The sequence below is a fragment of the Mobula hypostoma genome, chromosome 29 (genome assembly GCF_963921235.1).
Source record: "Mobula hypostoma chromosome 29, sMobHyp1.1, whole genome shotgun sequence".
In the NCBI taxonomy this organism is placed as follows: domain Eukaryota; kingdom Metazoa; phylum Chordata; class Chondrichthyes; order Myliobatiformes; family Myliobatidae; genus Mobula; species Mobula hypostoma.
Window position 1 is genome coordinate 23,710,641 of NC_086125.1, and position 17,242 is coordinate 23,727,882.

The following is a 17,242-nucleotide window of genomic DNA, read 5'->3' on the forward strand; positions in this document are numbered from 1 at the left end:
AATAAAGACAAATAAATATTTAGTAAACAGTTCTTCATCATTTGCAATTTTTTTTCTCATTAACAACTTCTACCAAGTGGACTAATTTGGTGTCTCCTCTTACATTTCCTCATACATTGTTACCCTATTTTAGAATAAAAGACAAAGGTGAAAAACATTTGTGTTCAGTTAGGTTGGCACATTTCATAGAACATAGAACATTACAGTATAGTGTAGGCCCTTTGGCCTGACTTTTTGACCTACTCTTAAACTCAATCTAATTTCCTTCCTACATACCCCTCAGTGTTCTATCAATTAATGTGCCTACCTAAGAGTTTTTTAGATGCTGGTATTCTTCAAACAAGAATTTCCTTTGCACTTTTTTGAACATTGTGCATACACAAAAGGTGCTATACAAATGTAGATTTGTCGGGCTGTCTTGATGGAGAAGTGGATCAAACAGTTTGAACCGACTGTGTGAAGAATCACTGCTCCTAGAGATTTGTTCTAAAGTTCAGCAACTGAAGGATACCAAAATACGTAATGAATGGCTCAGTTGGTCAGCTTAGAATTGGAAACAGATCTTGATTGAAATCAACATGCAAGGCCTTAATGAATCAGCACTATATTGTGGATGCTCCCTTTAATTTGTCAGCTAAGACTTGCTTGTCCTATTGATTTAAGGGAATATTTTATTGAAGAATTGAGAGTTCTCCATGAGTACTAGATGTTTCAATCGGGTAAAACATACACAGAATGCTGGAGCAACTCAACAAGTCAGGCAGCATCTGTGAAGAGGAATAAACAATCAATATTTTGGGCTAAGACCTTAATCAGGACTGCAAAGAATGGGGAAAGAAACCAGAATAAGGTGTAGGGAGGGAAAAAGGGTACAAGGAGGTGGTAGGTGAGTGAATGAGGGGGATAGGTGGCAAAGTAAGAAGCTGGGAGGTGATAGGTGAAGAGGTAAAGCGTTGAAGAAGGAATCTGATAGGAGAGGACAATGGACCGTGGAAGAATTGAAGGAATGAGGGGAGCCAGAGGAAATTGATGGACATATGAGGAAAAGGGAAGGGGTGAAAGGATAACCAGAATGGGGAATAAAAAAAACAAGACCGTGAGTTACCAGAAGTTAGAAAAATAGATGTTCATGCCATCAGGTTGAAGGCTACCCAAAGGGAATATGAGGTGTTGCTCCTCCAATCTGAGTTTAGCCTTGTCGTGGCTATAGAGGAGGCTCTGGTCAGACTTATCTGAACAGGAATATCTGGCTTTATCATAGCAGTTTCCATCCCCCATAGTCTTTCTATTTAACCAGGTAATTAGAGAAAGAGGACAGTGTGGACTGAGTGCAGGAATAATTCATTTACACTTAATTACTGAATCTTTCATTATGTAATTACATTATCTTTCAATAAAAGCAAAAAATACTGCAAGCATTCAGGTGGTTAGGATCCTCTGTCGTGATATAAGCAGTTAATATTTCAGATGTGGGGTACTTCATCAGAACTCATCAGTTTCTCATTTCTCATTTCTCATTTCTCTCTCCACAGATGGTGCCCAAACCTGCTGAGTATTTGAAGAATTTTCTGTTTTATTTCAGGTTTGGAGCATCTGATAGTTTTCTTGTTCGGGTTTATCATTATGCTGGTGTCACTAAACAGTTTTATGTTTAACTACTTACAATTTATTGACTCTTAGAGAAGTCAAATACATTTAATATAAAGTCAGGTTGATATGATCAGCAGAAAGTAGGTTGAGGTTATGACTGCTCCAGGTAATGGGTTTGTTTAAGTTTATCAATTGGTGAGTTCTGACGGTAAGGGCTCTTAAGTTGGTGTTTCATGATTGCGTTACTCACTGTTCTAGCTGGCTATGGACAGCCTCTGCGTTCCTCAGCTCAGCTGACTGCTTGTATTTCTTTGCCTGGCCACTGCGTTGATGCTGTCTGCTTGAGTCAGTTCTTCCAAGTCACTGTGCAAAAGGACATTGATGTGCTCTAGGTTTCCTGTCAGATCTAGAACTTGCAGATGTTGCAGTCCCATGAGTGCTTTCCTCTCCAGACCTGCAGAAGTCAACCGGTTTGACCTACAAGAATAAACCAGGTACAGTGATAAATGTCAGTGGTGATGTGCTGAGAGGCAGGGTTGTGCCAACTTTAACCAATGACAGTTTGTGGAGATCCAGAATGATGGCACGCTACAGTGTGGAAAGGATTGCTCAGAGATTGGGAGTCAATTTGCAAACTTCACTGCTGGTGATGTGCTCATGGCAATTGTTTATTTGTACTAAATTCAGTGTATGCTCAGTGGTCATTTTATTAGGTACCACCTGTACCTAATAAAGTGGCCTCTGAGTGTCTGTCCATGGTCTTCTGCAATCATTCAAGGCTCAATGTGTTGTGCTTTCAGGGATGCTCTTCTTCACACCAATGTTGTGGTAATTTGAGTTACTATCACCTACCTGTCAGTTTGAACTAGTCTGGCCATTATCCTCTGACCTCCCTCATTAGTAAGGCATTTTCACCCTCAGAACTACCGCTTGCTGGGTTTTTTGTTTCTTGCACCATTCTCTAACTCTAGGGACTATTGTGTGTGAAAATCCCAGGAGATTAGCAGTTTCTGAGATACTCAAACCACTCCCTCTGATCAATCCATGGTCAAAGTCACTTGGATCACATTTCTTCCCCATTCTGATGTTTGGTATGAATAACTGAACATCTTGTTATGTCTGCAATCTTTTATGCATTGAGTTGCTGCCACATGATTGGCTGTTTAGATATTTGCATTAACAAGTAGGTGTACCTAATAAAGTTGCCACTAAGTGTATTTAAGTAGATTACGAAATCCTACTAAACTAGTGGCAAGTATGGTTGATAAAAATATTCCTGGGATCATGGTGGGAACCATCTGCTTGTTAGCAGAGGGCAAAACTATCCTAGAGATTGGGTATGTATCTATATTGGAGGCCCACTGAGGGCAGGAGAGATAGAGTTGTGGGAACTCCCACTGAAGAGTTTGGGGGAAGTTGAGTCTGGGAACCAGCGATTTTATTTGGAGGAAAAGTATTGGAAGTTGGGGCCAGAGGCAATGGGGAAGTTAGAGCTTGGGGAGATTGGGTGAGTCGTTGCTGAAGGATCGAAGATGGGGGACAAAACCGAGAGATGGTCTACATTTAGCACAATGAAACTATGGTAGTTACCTGGAGAGTGACCAGCGGGAGCATTGGGACCAAGTGGGTGTGAGTAATAGTGAGCAGACACCAGCACAAACTGACCCAGGCAAGCTGATCAGTACTTTGGGTTTTATCCAAATATAGGTGACCGTATGGTCAGCTTGGCAAGACAAGTGGGGCAGAAGAAACTCTTTTGGGATGCCCACTCAACGTGGTGGAGGAACTCAACAGGTCAGGCAACATATTCCCCTCCATAAATTCTGCCTGATCTGCTGAGTTCCTTCATTCAGCAGGAGCAGAATTAAACCATTCAGCCTGCTTCTCTTGTGCTCAAGGTTTCCAGCATCTGCAGAATCTCTTGTGCTTGCCGCCTTCTTGGAGGCACATTGGTGCTGGCTGTCCTAGTTTCTGAACTCCAAGCACCAACTAGCGTCTTAGATAGGGGATTTAAAGAGATTAGCTTATTTGTCACATGTACATCAAAGCATGCAGTGAAATATGTAGTTGTATCAAATCAAACCAGTGAAGAGTGTGCTGGGGGCAGCCCCAAGTGTTAGTACGCTTCCTGCACCAACATAGCATGCCCACAACTTACTAACCTAAACTGTACGAATTGGAATGTCGGAGTAAACCAGAGCATGCAGAGGTAGCCCATGTGGTAACAATCTCCTTACAAGAAGCGACTGGAATTGAACCTCAATCGCTGATTGCCGGCACTGTAAAGCCGTGTGCGAACCCCCATGCTATTGTGCCACCCACGATTTGAATTTATTATCTCTTGTTGCCTTTGAGATTTTCCTCCTTCCTGATGGCAGCAGGGGTCACAAGTGAGCTTCCTCCCTCACTATCCCAACACAAGCAACGAGGTCGCATAAAAACAGAGGAGATCAAAGCAGGAATATGCCATTTCGTCCTGTGAGTCTGCTCTCCCATTCAACAAGGTCTACCTTGACACAATTTTCCAGCTCTGTCCCCATTTTCCTTAATTCCTTTGATACCTGTTAATCTCCATTTACAATCCAATCAATGACAGAGTCTCTGCAACCCTCTGAGGTAGAAAATTTCAAAGATTTGCCAACACCTTAAGTGAAGAAATTTATGTCCTAAATGGCCCATCCCTTATTTAGAGCCTGTGATCCCTAGTTCCAGACCCCTCACTCTGGGGAAATAATATCCTTGCATCCACCCTCTTAAGAATTTTGTATGTTTCCACAAGAAAACCCCTTACAAACTCTTAAGAAATTGGTCTAGCCTACTCATTCCCTGCTCACGACAGATCTGGAAAGAGTACAGAGGGGGTTTATGAGAATGTTGACAGCATTCAAGGGACTAAGTTATGGAGAGAGGTAGAGTAGGTTCTTTCATTGGATTGTAGGAGACTGAGGGGTGATTTTATAGAGGGGTACAAAATTGAGAGGCATAGATAGGGTGAAGGCATTCAACTTCCTTTCCCCCCCAGGGTTAGGGAAATCAATAACTAGAGGGCACAGGTTTAAGGTTGTGGGGGAGAGATTTAATAGGAATTTGGGGGGCAACTTTTTTCACCCAGAGTGTGGTGGGTGTATGGAACAAGTTGCCAGAGAAAGCAGTTGAGAGAAGTACATTAGCCACATTTAAGATGCACATGGACAGATATATGGATAGGGAAGGTTTATAGGATATTGGCTAATGCAGGCAAATCAGATTAACTTAGATGGGAATCTTGGACAGCATGGACCATTTGGATCAAAAGGCCTTTTTCCATGCTGCATGACTCTACCATCCTAGCAACTGTCTTGGTGAATGGTTGATGCCCTTCCTCTGTAGTTTCCACATCCGTCCTGTAGCAGAGAGAGAAAAAAGTGGTGCAGACAAAGCAGTGGGCTTACCTCAGAACGATGACTTTAATATTTAAAGTGGAGGCAAAGGAGTCCGAGGTGATCATTGAAATGTGGTTATTCTGCAGGTAGATATACTCCAGCGATTCCGGGAGGTCCGGAGGCACGTAGGACAATTTGTTATATCCCAGATCCAATAACTAAAAGAAACAAAAGTAGATTGATTATATTTTCAAATACCTGTAACGTTAAATATTCTTGACTTGCTTAATGCCTAAAGTGCCTGGGCAGGAAATCTGCTTTCGGTTGCTCATACTAAATGAGTGGCTGTCATCTGCTGGTTGACTTTACTGGTCGAAGGTGAGTAGAATGAGCAGTTGATGCTTCTGCATCCGTTTTGCAGGTGACCAGAGCTTCTACCCACATTCTTTCCTTTCACGTGCTCTCATTTGTCTGAAACTCAGCACTTTGTGCCTCACTGTTATGAAACTATTGAATGGTTCCCTCGTACAATAAGTTGGACTCTTGATGTCACAATAGTCATAGAGCAATGGAACACAGAAACAGGCCTGTCAGTCCATTTAGTCCGTGCTGAACTATTATTATTACTATTATTATTCTGCTGCGTTCCCATTGACCCACAGCAGGCAGTGAAGAAAGCTAATGGCATGTTGGCCTTCATAACAAGGGAAGTTGAGTATAGGAGTAAAGAGGTCCTTCTGCATTTGTACGTGGCCCTGGTGAGACCACACCTGGAGTATTGTGTACAGTTTTGGTCTCCAAATTTGAGGAAGGACATTCTTGCTATTGAGGGAGTGCAGCGTAGGTTCACGAGGTTAATTCCCGGGATGGCGGGACTGTCATATGTTGAAAGATTGGAGCGACTGGGCTTGTATACACTGGAATTTAGAAGGCTGAGAGGGGATCTGATTGAAACATATAAGATTATTAAGGAATTGGACACGCTAGAGGCAGGAAACATGTTCCTGATGTTGGGGGAGTCCAGAACCAAAGGCCACAGTTTAAGGATAAGGGGTAGACCATTTCGAACGGAGTTGAGGAAAAACTTTTTCACACAGAGGGTTGTGGTTCTGTGGAATGCTCTGCCTCAGAAGGCAGTGGAGGCCAATTCTCTGGATTCTTTCAAGAACGAGATAGAGCTCTTAAAGATAACGGAGTCAAAGGATATGGGGAGAAGGCAGGAAAAGGGTACTGATTGTGGATGATCAGCCATGATCACAGTGAATGGTGGTGCTGGCTCAAAGGGCTGAATGGCCTACTCCTGCACCTACTGTCTACTATCTATTGACCTACATCTGGCCCATAGCCCTCCATACCCCTCCCATCCATGTACTTATTCAAACTTCTCTTAAATGTTGAAATTGACCCTGCATCTACCACTTCTGCTGGCAGCTTGTCCACATGCTCACCACTCTCTGAATGAAGAAGATCCCCCTCACGTTCCCCTTTAACATTTCACCTTTCACCCTTAACCCATAACCTCTACTTCTAATCACAATCTACCTCATTATGATCCTTGGGCACCTTATTGTCCACCTGCATTGCACTTTCTCTGGAGTTGTTAATACCTTATTCTACTTTGTGGTAATTGTTTTATCTTATACCTCCTCAGTATTGTAACAAATTAATTTGTGTGACCAGTATGCAAGATAAGCTTTTCACTGTACCTCAGTATATGTGACAATAATAAACAGCTGCAAGATTAGATTCAATTCTCTCTTATGTCTGTAAGGAGTTTGTACGTTTTCCCGGTGACTGCATGGATTTCCTCACGGTGCACCAGTTTCCTTCCACATTCCAAAGACACAAGATTTAGAGTTAGTAAATTGTGGGCATGCTATGTTGGTGCCAGAAGTATGGAGGCTGCTCAAATCCTTGTTGATTTGATTTAATTTGACACAAAGTGATAGATTTCATGTACGTTTCAGGTAGCAGCAGGAACTGAACCCTGATCGGTTATCGCTGCAACATGATCCCCCCCACCTATCTCAACACCAGTGACCAAGCTGAGAATTGGACTGTGGCACTCTCAAAACAGAGATTGGAGCAGCCCATTTGAACCTTTGAGCCTGCTCTGCCATTCAGTGAGATTTACCTTGACACCATTTTCCTGTCCTATCCCCATATCCCTTGATCTCAAAGATGACTGCCCACTGCTTTGGCTGCACCACTTGCTTGTAACTCTGCCACTGGATGGATGTGAGGACCAAAGAGGAAGGACACCAAACATTCACCAAATTGGTTCCTGGGATGAGACAAATAAAACTAATCTTACAACCAATTCCTCCTGCTTTTGTGGTTTCCCCTGAATGGTCAGGTTTCTTCCCATATCCCAAAGACTTGCTGGTAGGTTTAGTTGGCTATTTAAGTTTCCTCTTGGTACATGTGAATAACAAAAAAAAATCGAAGGAACATAAGTGAGAGAGAATGAGCTAAGGGGAAATAATGAGAGGGATTTATGGAATAGAACTGATTTGTACACTCTAAGTTAGATGCCAACCTTTCTGGTTTTGGGAACACAGTCCCGTGTACCAGAAGGCGTGAAATCTCTTCACTGTGTTCCAATCCACATGTACTAAAGTTGAGGTTGTCATCCTTTCCTCACTGTTCAGTATCACCTCCTCCTTACCACCTTGTGGTATTCAACTTCTGGGGCATATCCTGTAATCTTCGCTGTACATTTTGGCGCCTAATATGAATGCCTGATCTAGTGATAGTGGAGGAAAGGATATAGATCAGCACCCAGTAGCCTGCAACAGGGTTACCAAAGAAGGTAGGCGGTTGTTTGCCAATGGTCTCATGCTAGAGATCTCACTCTAACCTTGGAACTATTTATTTAGAGAGGCAGCACGGAACAGGCCCTCCCAGTCCAATGAGCCGTGCCACCCACAGCCCACCAATTTAACCCTCGTGTGATCGCAGTACAACTTACAATGACCAATCAACCTACTAATCGGTGTGTCTTTAGACTGGAGGAGGAAACGGAAGCACCTAAAGGAAACACACATGTTCACGGGAAGGACGTGCAAACTTCCTATGGACGGTTCCAGAATTAAATTCTGAACTCCGACACCCCAAGTTGTGATAGCGTCATGTTAACAGCTACGCTACTGTGGTGTCCCACCCATTCAGCATAGGGACAATTTAGTGGCCAATTAACTCGTGTCCTCGGGATGTGGGAGGAAACTGGAGCATCTGGGGGAAGCACAACACCCAAGGACAGGATGGAACCTGTTTCAGCTCGACCCACTGCATGGATGCTCACGGGCATAAATTGCAAGTGTGTTGAGCGACACGCCTGGTGGAGGGATGCTGCTCAGAAATGCAGCCACTGCCGCCTGTCCCGTTTTGCTACTTGCCTTGAGGTTGGGGACCTGCCCCCAGGTTCCTGGTTCTATCTTGCGGACGGTCAGCTCATTGTGATTGAGGCGCAGTTCCTGCAGGGCCTTCATGTTGCGCAGACTCGTGACAGAGAGCCGGTTGATCTGACCGTGCTGCGCGATCAGAGTTTCCAGGCCAGGCGGCAGCCCGCTGGGAAGCTGCGTCAGGTGGTTGCCCGACAGGTCGATCCTCTTCAAGCGATGAAGCTTCCGAAAAGCCAGTCGGTGAACGCGCTCGCTGTGGAGTTTGTTGTAGCTCAGGTTCAACTCGGTCAGGTGGTACGTGGTGACAAAGTCACTGGGACCGATCTCTTGGATGCCATTGTGGAGGAGCATGAGAGAGTTGACTCGGCGAGGGAGACCATCCGGGACCTTTCCAAGTGGATTGTTAAACAGGTGAAGAGTGTGTAAATTTCTCACCTTTGCGAAAGCCCCCCTATGGATCCCAGCGCTGGTGATACGGTTGTTTTGAAGCAGTAGGTATTCCAGGTTCCGGATCCCATTGATGCTGCTCTCGGAAATGGAGGTGATGCGGTTCTTCCCCAGCTGCAGGATGACGATGTTGGGTGGGAGTCCTTCTGGGATCTTCACCAGGCCGTTACTGGACAGATCCAGGTACTCCAGCCCCTTCATTTTACTGTGAAGTACAAAACAGAAAGAAGTCCTATTTCAAAGATGCAGCCGAGGGGGGGAAAGAAATGTCTAGAAACAAAAGATACATTAGAGTCATATTGGTCTTGGATTGAGGCCCAAACGTTCTCAATGAAAGTGGTTGTCCCCTGAACACACAGCGCCCTATACCTACTGTGCTGCTAATAAATATTAATATCCAAAAATTACATTAGAGTCGAGAGAAAACTGAGAGATCACACGGGATTGGAGTTTGAAATAACGGGCCACTTATTAAAAGCTGGTCCACGGCAGGAGACCGGAGGTTACCTGCCAACTACGGGAAAGATTAAAAGAGTGCGGAGACAATTTACAAGTGTGTTGCTGGGACTTGAGGAGCTGAGTTCCAGGGAGAGACTTTATTCACTCGAGCATAGGAGAATAAGGGGAGATGAGACAGAGGTATACAAAATTATGTGGGTATAGATAGGATAAGTGCAAGCAGGCTTTTTCCACTGAGATTGGGTGAGGCTGGAATGAGAGGTCATGGGTTAAGGGTTTAAGGGGAGCATGGGGGGAACCTCTTCACTGAGAGTAGTAAGAGTGGAACGAGCGGCCATCAGAAGTGGTGATTGATTTCAACATTTCAGAGAAGCTTTGATTAGTACTTGGATGGGAGGGGTTTTAATGGGTATGGTCCAGGTGCAGATCAATGGCACTAGACAGAAAATAGTTCAGCACAGACGAGATGAGCTGAGGGGCTTGATTCTGTGCTTTAGCACTCTAAAATCTATGACTAGATAGATTTGAACAAATTGCTAAAAACAGAAGTATGCTATGTGAAGGGAATGGACAGTCACTGTTTTGGGTAAGACCCTTCATCTAAATGTAGTCTAGCTGGAGGTTTGACAAGAAACATTGACTGTCCATTTCCCTCAACAGATGCTGCCCGATCCATTGAGTTCCTCCAGCATCTTGCGTGTTGCTCCAGTTTCCAACACCTGTGGCCTCGTGTGTCTCCAACACATTATGTGAGGCCACTTCTTTAAGCAAATACGAGTGGCGGTTGAGGTTCACTTCTAGAGGAACTGAAATCAAAGGCAGAGTGTTTGGTGCCTAAACAACCTCGGCTGGACCACACCTGGAACTTTTGGGCTGCAGATGAAGATTGTGTTAATCTGCATTGCTCACCTGAAGGTTTGTGCAGTTATACCTGCGTTAGAGAGACGGTTGCGTTGCAAGTAGAGTTCTCGAAGTTGCTCCAAGTTTCTGAAGGCACCTTTGGGGATCTTTGTGATTTTGTTGTTCTGTTGCATGGAAATACAAAGAAAGCGAATCATTGCGGATTTAAGCACCCTCCGTCTCTTCGGTGCATAAGCTTGGCGTCGTTGCGTCAGTATGGCCTGATGGACCACAGCTTCCACCCTCCTCCGAGCTGCATTTGCCAACTTGGACCGAGGCCCAAACTTTCTCAATGAAAGTGGTTGTCCACTGCACACACAGTACCTATACCTGCTGTGCCACTGTTAAATATATCAGGCTGAGACCCACTGCAGAGGCAGGGAATGGCTGGGCACATGTTCAATATGCAGGATGAAGTACCCGCATACAGCAAGCTTTGCTTCAAAATACCGAACATGTAGGCCATTCAGCCCTTGGTTCCGGCTCCACCATACAATTAGCTGATGGCTGAAACCATCTCACAGCAACCCCATAATGTCTGAATGTCAAAATAATCTTTGTTTTTCCCCCTAAATATGCTTAGCACAGCCCCCCCCCTTACAGAGAATTCCAAATATTACTCTTTCATCTACTGTAGGTGCTGAATAGCTGGCCCCTTTCTTTGAGGCTGGCTCCTGGCTCTAGGCACTGCAGCCAGGAGAAATATCTATGTCAAACTCTGCCAGTTCTGTGGGTTTCAATATGATCAATTCAAAATAAAATAAATTTGTTATAAAGTATGTATATGCCACCATATACTACCCCAAGACTCGTTTTCTTGCAGGCATTCACAGTATATACAAAGAAATACAATAAAATCAATGAAAAACTGCACAAAAAGATCATGAATAGCCAATGTGCAAAGGAAGATAATCCGTGCAAATACCAAAATAAGCAAATAACTTTGGGAAATAAATATCCAGATGGCACGATAGTGTGATTGTCAAGCCACACACATAAAAATTGCTGGTGAACATAGCAGGCCAGGCAGCATCTGTAGGAAGAGGTACAGTCGACATTTCGGGCCGAGACCCTTTGTCGGACTAACTGAAAGAAGAGATAGTAAGACACTTACTATCTTACTCTTACTATCCTCTCTTACTATCTCTTCTTTTAGTTAGTCCTGACGAAGGATCTCGGCCCAAAACGTCGACTGTACCTCTTCCTATAGATGCTGCCTGGCCTGCTGCGTTCACCAGCAGTTTTTATATGTGTTGCTTGAAATTCCAGCATCTGCAGATTTCCTGGTGTTAGTGTGATTGTCACAATGGTTTAAGGTTCAGTTCCCACCGCTGCCCCTAAGGAGTTTGTATGTTCCCCCCGTGGCTGCGTGGGTTTCCCCCCACGTTCCAAAGACGTAGGTTAGTAGGTTAATTGGTCATTGTAAATCGTTCCATGATTAGGCTAGGATTAAACTGGGAGCTTGTGGTCAGCATGACTCAAAGGGCCTATTCTGCTCTGTATCTGAATAAATTAAAATAAATAAATAATACAATTTTCTAACACTCAAGCATGTTGAAGCCCAATCCACTTAATAGAGAAACATTCCGTCTGGTGAACCTTCATTGCATTTCCCCTACTGCAAGTAGATCTTTCCCTGGGTGGGGACAACAAACCTGTACGAAATAATTCAGGTAACCAGGACTCCATGTAATAGAAACGTGTTATCTCCACTCTTATTGCCACAGAACAGCTTCTTCCCCTTTGTCATGCAATTCCTAAATGGACATTGAACCCGTGAACCCAGACTCATTTTTTTTAATATATATTATTTCTGTTTTAGCATTATTTCATTCTGCTCTATATACATATATATGCTTATTGTAATTAAATTACTTGGTTAGTTATTTATTTTTTCTTTCTATATTATTATGCATTGCATTGATCTGCTGTTGCTAAGTTAACAAGTGTCACGACACATGCCGGTGGTAGAAAACCTGATGTTGATTCTGAGATAGCTGTGGAAGCCAACTCACTGGGTAATTTTATTTATTTAGAGATACAGTACAGAATAGGCCCTTCAACCACCAATTTAACCCTAACCTAACCGCGGGACAATTCACAAAGACCAATTAGCCTACTAAATAGTCATAGTCATCCTTTATTGATCCTGGGGGAAATTGGTTTTCATTACAGTTGCACCATAAATAATTAAATAGTAATAAAACCATAAATAATTAAACAGTAATATGTAAATTATGCCAGGAAATAAGTCCAGGACCAGCCTATTGGCTCAGGGTGTCTGACCCTCCAAGGGAGGAGTTGTAAAGTTTGATGGCCACAGGCAGGAATGACTTCCTATGACGCTCTGTGTTGCATCTCAGTGGAATGAGTCTCTGGATGAATGTACTCCTGTGCCCAACCAGTCCATTATGTAGTGGATGGGAGACATTGACCAAGATGGCATGCAACTTGGACAGCATCCTCTTTTCAGACACCACCGGCAGAGAGTCCAGTTCCATCCCCACAACATCACTGGCCTTACGAATGAGTTTGTTGATTCTGTTGGTGTCTGCTACCCTCAGCCTGCTGCCCCAGCACACAACAGCAAACATGATCGCACTTCATGAAACATGCTACATCTTTAGACTGTGGGAGGAAATCCATGCAATTCACGCAGGATGTCGAGACTCTTGTCAGAGGATGCCGTATTAAAGCAAAGGTGGTAGGTTCTTGATTAATAAGGATGTCAAAGGTTACAGGGAGAATGCAGGAGGATGGGGTTTGGAGGGATAATAAATCAGCCGTGACGGAATGGCGGACCAGATTCACTGGGCCAAATGGCCTAATCCTGCTCCTGTGCCTCATGGTCTTATGGAATTGGTTTATTATTGTCACATGTACTGAGGACACTTGAAAAGCTTGTCCGGCATACCATTCAAACGGTTTAATTCATTACACAGTGCATCAAGATAGTACAAGGTAAATCAATAATAATAATGCAAAATAAAACATAACAACCAGAGAGCAAATGCTGTGCAGGTGAACAACAAGGTCCAAGATCAAAATGAGGAATGTGAAGTCAAGAATCTTATAACAACAGGGTGGAAGCCATCTTTGAGTCTAATGGTACGTGCTTTCAGGCTTTTGATTATTGTACTCAAATCCTCTGGCAATAAAGGTCAACAGAACACTTGATACGTCTGTCAGCAATTCATGAACAAGGTACCTATTTTCTTCAGAACACCAATACCTATCCATCTTTTGCCATTTGAAAGAAAAACTCCATCTTTCCATTTTCTCTTGCAAAGCAGATAACCTGATATTTTTTACATCCCACTTTTCACCTGGAACTGTCTGTAACCGCTTTGTGTGCTCTTTGCTTCCCTCGCTGGCTTTCAGTTTTGCATCTTCAGCAAACTAGATCACATGAAAACGTGGAAATGTCTGTTCCCTTCTTAAATCCCTGTTGAGTCAGCAGAATGCTAGTAATATTTTCCAATTGCACACAAGAGGTTCTGCAGATGCTGGAAATCTTGAGCAACACACAAAAAAACGCTGGAGGAACTCAGCAAGTCAAGCAGCATCTATGAAATGGAATAAACAGTCAACGTTTTGGGCCAAGACTGTTCATCAGGACTGGAAAAGAAGTGGGGCTAATATAGATTGTTATCAGCCAAGCCTCCCACACCAATCCCTGCAGAACCCCACTAGTTGCAATGTCACAACTTCAACATGCCTTGTTTATTCCAACTTAGTCTTGTATCAATTAATTAATTCCTAATCTATGTCACTAGATTACCCTCATGTTGCAGCTACTGTATATATGCATTTGTTTAGATCACACTTGGAGTTCACCAAGATGATTTCTGAATTAGAGGGTATGAGCTATAAGGAGAGGTTAGACAAAATTAGGCTATTTTTCCCTGGAGTGTTGGAGGTTGAGAGGAGACCTGACAATTTTATAAAATTATGAGAGGTTTAAAGAGGGTAGACAATCAGAATCTTTTTCAGAATCAGAACCTGAGCGTGGCCTGATTGTGGCAGGAGGGGAGGCCATCAACTGACAGGTCAGAATGGGAATGGGAAGTAGAATTGAAGTGGATGGCTGCTGGGAACACTCATGCTCGGGTGGGAGGAGCAACACCTTATATTCCATATGGGGAGCCACCAACCTGATGGCATGAATGTTGATTTCTGGAATTTCTGGTCATTGCCTCCCCCTTCACCATTCCCCATTACTTTTTCCCTCTCGCCCCTTATCTCCTTACCTGCCTATCACCTCCCTCTGGTGCTCCTACCCCTTCTCCAGCCCTTATCTCTTTTACCAATCAACTTCCCAGCTCTTTACTTCACGCCCTCACCCTCTCCTGGTTTCACCTTTCATGTGCCACCTTGTACATCTTCCTTCCCCACCCCCCCCCCACCTTCTCACTCTGACCCTTTCTAGTCCTGACGAAGGGTTTTGGCCAGAAACATTGACTGTTTACTCTTTTCCATAGATGCCTGTTGAGTCCCTCCAGCATTTTGTATGTGTTGCTTTGGATTTCCAGCATCTGCAGATTTTCTCATGTTTGAAATACTAGAGGACATACATTTATGGTGAGAAGGGGAAACTTAAGGGAGATGTGCTGGGCAAGCCTTTTATTTTTATGTTGTGTGCTGGGGCAGCAGGCTGAGGGTAGCAGACACCAACAGAATCAACAAACTCATTCGTAAGGCCAGTGATGTTGTGGGGATGGAACTGGACTCTCTGACAGTGGTGTCTGAAAAGAGGATGCTGTCCAAGTTGCATGCCATCTTGGTCAATGTCTCCCATCCACTACATAATGTACTGGGTGGGCACAGGAGTACATTCATCCAGAGACTCATTCCTCCGAGATGCAGCACAGAGCGTCATAGGAAGTCATTCCTGCCTGTGGCCATCAAACTTTACAACTCCTCCCTTGGAGGGTCAGACACCCTGAGCCAATAGGCTGGTCCTGGACTTATTTCCTGGCATAATTTACATATTACTATTTAATTATTTATGGTTTTATTACTATACATTATTTATGGTGCAACTGTAACGAAAACCAATTTCCCCCGGGATCAATAAAGTATGACTATGACTATGACGAGCATGGTAAGTCTCCCTTTTACCCAGAGAGTGGAACAAGTTGTCAGGGGTAGTGGTGGAAGCAGATATGATAAGAGGACCTTAGATGGTCGTTGTGAATATTCAAGGAAAGAATGTAAATGGATAATGTACAAGCAGAAAATATTTACTCTGGCATCATATACACTGAGAGTAGAGGTACAGCCAGGTGATCAGACTTTCTAAAGTGCGGGTGTGAGATGGCACGGTAAGCATTCTTGATGGTAGTGTAACAGCGGTCAAGTGTGTTTACTTCTCTGGTTCCAAAGGTGATACGTTGGTGGTAGTTAATCAGAGACTTCTTCAAGCTGGCCTGGTTGAAATCTCCCACGATGATAGGGAAGGCATCAAGGTGCGCTGTTTCATGCCTGTTGATTAGGAAGCTTAGCTTCTCCAGTACCAGCCTGAAGCTGGCCTGAGGTGGAATGTACACCGCTACCGGGATGATGGCAGAAAACTCCCTCCACAAAGGGTGACATTCGACCGCTTGATGCTGCAGATCAGCTGAGCAAGACTGAGACCGCTGTGCCACTAACGTTTAATTATAAAGCATACTCCACCTCCTCTGCTTTAAGAGACTGAGCCGCCCATTCTTTACAGTAAGTGGTGAAGCCACTGAGCTGCGACACTGCATCTAAAATGGCAGCTGCAGCGCAGCAGCTCGAAATCCTGACCCCGTGTCCACCAGTGGAAACAACTTTCCTGCCTCTATCGTATCTATCCCTTTCACTGAAGACTGGAGAAGATTACAGAGAGAGGGCAATATTACAGAGCAATTTATGACCAAGGATAATGATCTGAAAACTGAGGCATTACTCATTTGGGAGCCAGTGCAGATGAGCACTGGGTGAATGGAATGCAATACAAATCAGAAGTCACGCCATCAAGTTTTGCTGGAGCGAGTTTAGAGAGTGTAGGAGAAGTATGGGAGAAGAGAGATGTACGTGAGGGAAGCTGAAGGTGGTAAAAGATAGATGGGCTGTGCCCACACCTCGCAGACACTCACAGCCCCATGACGCACCACAATTGTCCAATACTAGGTTCCAACTAAGGGTAATATCTTGAACTACTTATTTACTCTGTAGCTGTACTCCTCCTCTATTTCAGGAGCTTTTCTATATATGCTATGTCCTGCTTTCCAGTATAATTTCCCTTCTCAATCTGTAAGGGAACCACATCAATTTACTTTATATACCTATAGAATCTACTGCAGTTTGTTTTGACGTTTCTTGCTGGTCAGCTCTCGTTTTCCACTTTCCCCTTTCCTTTTCAATGTCTACGTTCTAAGCTGTGTTCTGAAATGTGCAAAATCCTCAAGTTTACTGTTATCTTTGGCAAAATTTTAGATTCTTTCATGGATCTGATAGCACCTTTAACTTCTTGGAAGCCATGACTGGTTTACTTTCACTGCTTTTTTAAAGGAATTATGACTGAACCATGCATTAATTGTTTTGATGAAGTTCTGATGAAGGGCCTCAGCTTGAAACGTTGACTGTTCATTCCTCTCCATAGATGCTGCCTGACCTGCTGAGTTCCTCCATCATTTTGTGTATGTTGCTCTGGATTTCTAGCATCAGCAGAATCTCTTGTGCCTATTAATTCTCTAAATGTTAGTATCATACCTTATGATGTCACTTCTGATACTACCATAGCAAACTAAAGCTAGAGTCGTTAAGTAATACAGCATGGAAACCAGCCGTTCGGCACAATTCGTCCTTACCGACCTGAGCTGGTCCTATTTACTTTGTGTTTGTGCTGCGTCCCTCTAAACCTTACAAAGTTTGCTTTCTTCTGAGTTGAGGCCCTCGATTTCAGATTGAACGACATCATTTTCAGTCCTCATATACAAAGTTCTGACCTGCTGGTCCTCAATTCAAGATATTGAGCAAAGGCCAGTACCAGCTGGGATGTGGTTTGAAGGAAAATAATCCAGGATCCAAGACACATTCCTATCCTTGAAATGT

The 17,242-nt window shown here is 43.8% G+C and overlaps 1 protein-coding gene across 2 annotated transcripts in view; it reads right to left on the reverse strand.

The window, feature by feature from the left end:
* Window positions 1-179: 179 nt before the first annotated feature.
* Window positions 180-17,242, reverse strand: part of LOC134339379 (podocan-like protein 1) — a 36,640-nt gene continuing 19,577 nt past the window's right edge. For both annotated transcript variants that reach the window (XM_063035830.1, XM_063035829.1), the window contains 4 exons: window positions 10,172-10,287; window positions 8,351-9,008; window positions 5,022-5,170; window positions 180-2,067 (listed from right to left, as the gene is read on the reverse strand). In XM_063035830.1, the coding sequence (XP_062891900.1) occupies window positions 1,875-2,067; window positions 5,022-5,170; window positions 8,351-9,008; window positions 10,172-10,287 (1,116 nt within the window). In that variant the 3' untranslated portion in view covers window positions 180-1,874. The remainder of the gene's footprint in view (window positions 2,068-5,021; window positions 5,171-8,350; window positions 9,009-10,171; window positions 10,288-17,242) is intronic.